Raw genomic sequence first — 6,223 nt, forward strand, 5'->3', positions numbered from 1 at the left:
TCATTCTGCCCCTTCCGCGCGGCAGCCAATAGGAGCGCGGTGCTGCAGCTGGGAGGGTGTGGTTCAGCCAATGAGGCGGCGCAGCGGGTGGGGGGCGTGGCTTAAGCGAGGCGCCAGAGAAACAAGGGAATGAAGATTCACCGTTTTTATTGAAATGTAAGAAAAACGGGGGGGGGGGGGGGGGAAGGGGAGCGGGAATTGTTGGGGGATGGGGCGCACTCAGCGCCCGAGGGAGCTGCGAGGGGAAAGAAACGCAAGAAATCAGTAAAAACATCAATAAAGCAGCAAAACGAGGCACAAAAAACAAGCCCAGGGACCCACCTGGCACGGCGTGGGGGGGGAGGGGCGTCCGTCTGTCCCGCCGGCGGCTCCGTCCGCCCGTCCCGACGCACGAAGGGCCGGAGGGTCCCGCGAACCGGGGACCCCCCGGCGGGGCGAAGGTTGAATGGCCAGGGAGGCTCCGCCTCCTCCCGCAGGACTGCGAAGGGATTGGTGGAGATCAGAGGAGGCAGCGCCCACCCCCCCCTTGGGTGGAGCCAAGTGAGGCCACGCCCCCCACCAAGTGAGGTCAATCCTGGGAGTGGAGCCAAGTGAGACCACGCCCCCCCCAGAGGGGGGTGGAGCCAAGTCAAGCCACGCCCAAATGAGGCCAATTCGGGAGGGGTGGACCCAAATGAGGCCACACCCCCCACCAAGTATGGTCAATACTCGGGGGTGGAACCAAGTGAGACCACGCCCCCCCCACCGCACCCTGGAAGGGGGGTGGAGCCAAGTGAGACCACGCCCCCCACCCCACCCGGGGGAGGGGGGTGGAGCCAAGCGAGGCCACACCCCCAGGGTGGGGCCAAATAAAGCCACACCCCCTGCCCCACAGTGAGGTCGGGGCGGTGGAGGGGGGGTGGAGCCAAGTGAGGCCACGCCCAATTAAGGCCACACCCCCAGGGTAGGGCCAAGTGAAGCCACGCCCCAAGTGAGGTCAATCCTGGGGGGCGGGGCAAGTGAAGCCCACACCCCCAGTGAGGACATTGGGGGGGGTGGAGCCAAGTGAGACCACGCCCCCCCCGGGCAGATCCACTCGAGGCCCCACCCCCGGGGGAGGGGGTGGGGGAACCTCGTGCCTCAGTTTCCCCACTTACAGTCGCGCTCGGACAGCGAATACGGCTTGATCTGCTCCTCGGGGCGCTTGGGGGTGGCCGGCGAGGTGGTGCTATGGGGGGGGGGGGGGGGGTGTATTATTGGGGTCACATGAACCCCCCCACCCCACATCTCCCCCCCCAGGACCCCCCAAAACTCACCGGGGCGGTTGGAGAAGAAACCCTCAAAGATGACAAAGTTGTTCACCTGGGGGAGGAAGGTTTTGGGGGTGAATATTTGGGGGTGATTCGTGCCCCCCCCAATAACCCCTCATTAACTCAAGTACCCCCCCACTTGCCACCAATAACCTCCCAGTGTCCCTAATAACCCCCACAGTTAACACCAGTGTCCCCCCAGTATCCCTAATAACCCCCCCAGGTAACACCAGTATCCCTAATAACCCCCCCAGTTAACACCAGTGTCCCCCCAGTAACCCAAATAACCCCCCCAGTTAACACCAGTAACACCCCAGTACCCTAATAACCCCCCCAGTACCCCTAATAACCCCCCCAGTTAACACGAGTGTCCACCCAGTATCCCTAATAACCCCCCAGTTAACACCAGTGTCCCCCCAGTAATCCAAATAACCCCCCCAGTTAACACCAGTGTCCCCCCAGTAACCCAAATAACCCCCCAGTTAACACCAGTAACCCCCCAGTGTCCCTAATAACCCCCCCAGTTAACACCAGTATCCCCCCAATATCCCAAAAACCCCCAGTAACCCAAATACCCCCCCCAGTTAACACCAGTGTCCCCCCAGTAACCCTAATAACCCCTCAGTAACCCAAACAACCCCCCCAGTCACACCCCAATACCCCCAATAACCCCCCAGTATCCCTGATAACACCCCAGTTGACACCAGTGTCCCCCAATAACCCAAACAACCCCCCCAGTCACCCCCAGTGTCCCCCCAGTACCCCAATAACCACCAGTGACCCCCCCAGTGCCCCCAACACCAAGAACGGGGACAAACCATCAATATTTGGGACCCGGGGAGGCTCAGGGACCCCCCCCATGATGGGTGGAACATCCCAAACTGGGGGTGGAACCCCTATGATGTGTGGGACCCCCCCCCACGATGTGTGGAACACCTCATGATGTGTGGGACCCCCCATGATGTGTGAACCCCCTATGACAGGTGGAACATCCCACGACGGGTGGAGCCCCCATGATAAGTGGAACATCCCAAACTGGGGGTGGAACATCCCATGATGGGTTGAATATCCCATGATGTGTGGGACTCCCCCCCATGATGGATGGAACATCCCACGATGTGTGGAGCCCCCCATGATGTGTGGGGACCCCTCATGATGGGTCGAGCCTCCATGATGTGTGGGACCCCCCACGATGTGTGGGACCCCCCATGATGGGTGGAACCCCCCTATGACAGGTGGAACATCCCACGATGGGTGGAACCCCCCCATGACAGGTGGAACATCCCAAACTGGGGGTGGAACCCCCTATGATGTGTGGGACCCCCCCCCCACGATGTGTGGAACACCCCATGATGTGTGGAACCCCCCATGATAGGGGTGGAACCCCCCATGATAGGGGTGGAACCCCCCATGACGGGTGGAACATCCTCCGATGTGTAGGACCCCGCCATGACGGGGTGGAACATCCCAAACTGGGGGGGAACATCCCATGATGAGTGGAACCCCCCACAATGGGTGGAACATCCCAGACTGGGGGTGGAACATCCCATGATGTGTGTGACCCCCCATGCTGTGTGGAACCCCCCACGACGGGGATGGAACATCCCAAACCAGGGGGGGTGGAACACCCCAAACGGAGGGTTGTGGGGGGGGGGGGGGGTGTGGAACAGCCCAAAGCGGGGCGGCGCGGGGGGGGTCACCTGCGGGATGGCATCATCCAGCCCGTAGTGCTTGCTCAGGAAGCCCAGCAGCTTTTGGGAGGGCCGGTCGATGGCCAGGCGGCGCGGGTCGACCCTCTCGCTCTGCGGGGGGGTCACACACGTCACGCGTGTCCCCAGGGTGTCCCCCCCCCACCCGTGTCCCCCCCGGTCACCTGCAGCATGTGCTGGAACAGGGTCCGGCCGTGGCCGTGGCGCTGCAGGGACTCGTGGATGTAGAAATCCAGCACGCACAGCGGCTCCGACTCCACGTGCGCCCCGTGGCGGTCCTGGGGGGCACGGGGACAATGGGGACAATGGGGACGTGGGGACATGGTGGGATAATGGGGACATGGGGACATGGGGGGACAATGGGACACGGGGGGATAATGGGGACATGGGGGGGATAATGGGACATAGGGGATAATGGGGACGTGGGGACATGGGGGGATAATGGGGACATGGGGGGATAATGGGGACATGGGACATGGGGGACACAATGGGACATGGGGGGACAATGGGGACGTGGGGGGGCAATGGGGACGTGGGGGGCAATGGGGGGATAATGGGACATGGGGACGTGGGGGGGATAATGGGGACGTGGGGGGATAATGGGGACGTGGGGGGATAATGGGGATATGGGGACATGGGGACATAATGGGACATGGGGGAACAATGGGGACATGGGGGAACAATGGGGACAATGGGACGAGGGCACATGGGGGGATAATAGAAGATGGGGGATAATGGGGACATGGGGACGTGGGGGGATAATGGGACAATGGAGACATAGGGGGACACATGGGACATGGGGGGACAATGGGGGGATAAGGGGACACGGGGGGATAAGGGGGACATGGGGGGACAATGGGGACATGGGGACATGGGGGGATAATGGGACATGGGGACGTGGGGGATAATGGGACATGGGGACGTGGGGGATAATGGGGACATGGGGGGACAATGGGACAGGGGGGGACAATGGGACAGGGCGGGACAATGGGGGGATAATGGGGACATGGGGACGTGGGGGGATAATGGGACATGGGGACATGGGGACACAATAGGACATGGGGACACAATGGGGACGTGGGACACAATGGGGACGTGGGGACACAATGGGGGATAATGGGACATGGGGGGGACAATGGGGGGATAATGGGACATGGGGACATGGGGGGGATAATGGGGACGTGGGGGGATAATGGAGATGTGGGGACATGGGGACATAATGGGACATGGGGGGACAATGGGGACATGGGGGGACAATGGGGACATGGGGACATGGGGGATAATGGGGACATGGGGGATAATGGGGACATGGGGGGATAATGGGACATGGGGACATGGGGGGATAATGGACATGGGGGATAATGGGGACATGGGGGGACAATGGGGACATGGGGGGACAATGGGGACACGAGGGAATAATGGGGACATGGGGGGACAATGGGGACATGGGGGGGACACATCGCGGGGGGACACATGGGACATAGGGGAGCAATGGGGACACATGGGGGGACACATGGGGGGGGACACACGGGACATAAGGGGGACAATAAATGGGGGGACACATGGGGACACAATGGGGACATGGGGGGACACATCGGGGGGGACACATGGGACATAATGGAGACAATGAGGACATGGGGGGGACACATGGGGGGGGGACACATGGAGGGGGGGGACACATAGGGACATGGGGGGACATAATAGGACATGGGGGGACATAATAGGACATGGGGGGACACACGGTGGGGACAATGAGACATGAGGGGACAATGGGAGGGACACATGGGACATGGGGGGGACAATGGGGACACATGAGGGGGACACATGAGGGGGACACATGGACATAATGGGGACAATGAATGGGGGGGACACATGGGGGGGACACACGGGGACATAATGGGGACATAATGGGGACATAACGGGGACATGGGGGGACAATGCGGAATTGGGGGGACAATGGGGGAGACACATCGGACGTGGGGGGGGGACACATGGGACATGGGAGGGCAATGGGGACACATGGCGGGGGACACATGGTGGGGGGGACAACAGAGACATGGAGGGGACCCATGGGGGGGACAATGGGGGGACATGTCGGCGGGACAATGGGGACATGGGTGGGATAATGGGACATGGGGGGACACGTTGGGGGGGACAATGGGACATGGGGAGACAATGGGGGGGACAAGGGGGGGGACAAGGGGGGGGGGACAATGGGGGGGGGACAATGGGGGGGGGGACAAGGGGCACTACGCACCAGCAGGAAGAGCTTCTTGTAGCCGACCTTGAGGAAACCAATGACGGCGCCGCGGGGGGGCCTGGGGGGGGGTGGGTTGTTTTGGGGGCGTTTGGGGTGTTTTGGGGGGGTTTGGGGGGTGTTTTGGGGTGTTTTGGGGGTTCTTTTGGGGTATTTTGGGGGGTTTTGGGGGTTGTTTTGGGGTATTTTGGGGGGGTTACAGGGATGGGGGTTTTGGGTTGATTGGGGGTATTGGGGGTGGGGATTTGGGGGGTGTTTGGGGGGGTTTGGGGGGGGGTTGGGGTATTTTGGGGGTGTTCCCAACAGTGTCTCCAATAACCCAAATAACCCCCCCCCCAGTTACCTCCCAGTAACCCCCCAGTGTCCCCAATAGTCCCCAAATAACCCCTCCAGTAACACCAATAACCCCCCCCAGGGTCCCCAGTGTTTTGGGGGGGTTTGGGGGGTGGGGATTTGGGGGTTGTTTGGGGGGGTTTGGGGGTGTTTTGGGGGGTTATTGGGGGTGGGGATTTGGGAGTTGTTTGGGGGGTATTTTGGGCTGTTTTGGGGGGGCTTAGGGGGTTATTGGGGGTGGGGATTTGGGGGGGTTTTGGGGGGTATTTTGGGGTGTTTTGGGGTGGGGATTTGGGGGGGTTGGGGGGGGTTTGGGGGGTATTTTGGGGTGTTTTGGGGGAGTTTGGGGGGTTATTGGGGTGGGGATTTGGGGGTTGTTTGGGGGCGTTTGGGGGGTTTGGGGGTGTTGGGGGGTATTTGGGGTGTTTTGGGGGGTGGGATTTGGGGGTTGTTTGGGGTGGTTTTGGGGGGTATTTTGGGGTGTTTGGGGGGTATTTTGGGGGGTGTTTGGGGGGGTTTTGGGGGTGGGGATTTGGGGGTTGTTTGGGGGTGTTTGGGGGTATTTTGGGGTGGGGTTTGGGGGTGGGGATTTGGGGGTTGTTTGGGGGGTTTCGGGGGGGTTGTTTGGGGGGTAT

General features: G+C 61.3%; 1 protein-coding gene across 1 annotated transcript; it reads right to left on the reverse strand.

Moving 5' to 3' along the window:
* Window positions 1-181: 181 nt before the first annotated feature.
* On the reverse strand, window positions 182-5,316 carry ATAT1 (alpha tubulin acetyltransferase 1; the record flags this gene model as incomplete). The annotated part of the gene is given in 8 exon segments (XM_080364552.1): window positions 182-235; window positions 322-478; window positions 1,137-1,184; window positions 1,187-1,207; window positions 1,296-1,341; window positions 2,990-3,091; window positions 3,163-3,276; window positions 5,256-5,316. Coding segments are annotated over 8 exon segments (565 nt in total), but the record flags the coding sequence as incomplete, so codon positions are not given.
* Between the last annotated feature and the right edge of the window lie 907 nt (window positions 5,317-6,223).

Source organism: Nesoenas mayeri (assembly GCF_963082525.1).
Source record: "Nesoenas mayeri genome assembly, contig: SCAFFOLD_170, whole genome shotgun sequence".
Taxonomy (NCBI): Eukaryota; Metazoa; Chordata; class Aves; order Columbiformes; family Columbidae; genus Nesoenas; species Nesoenas mayeri.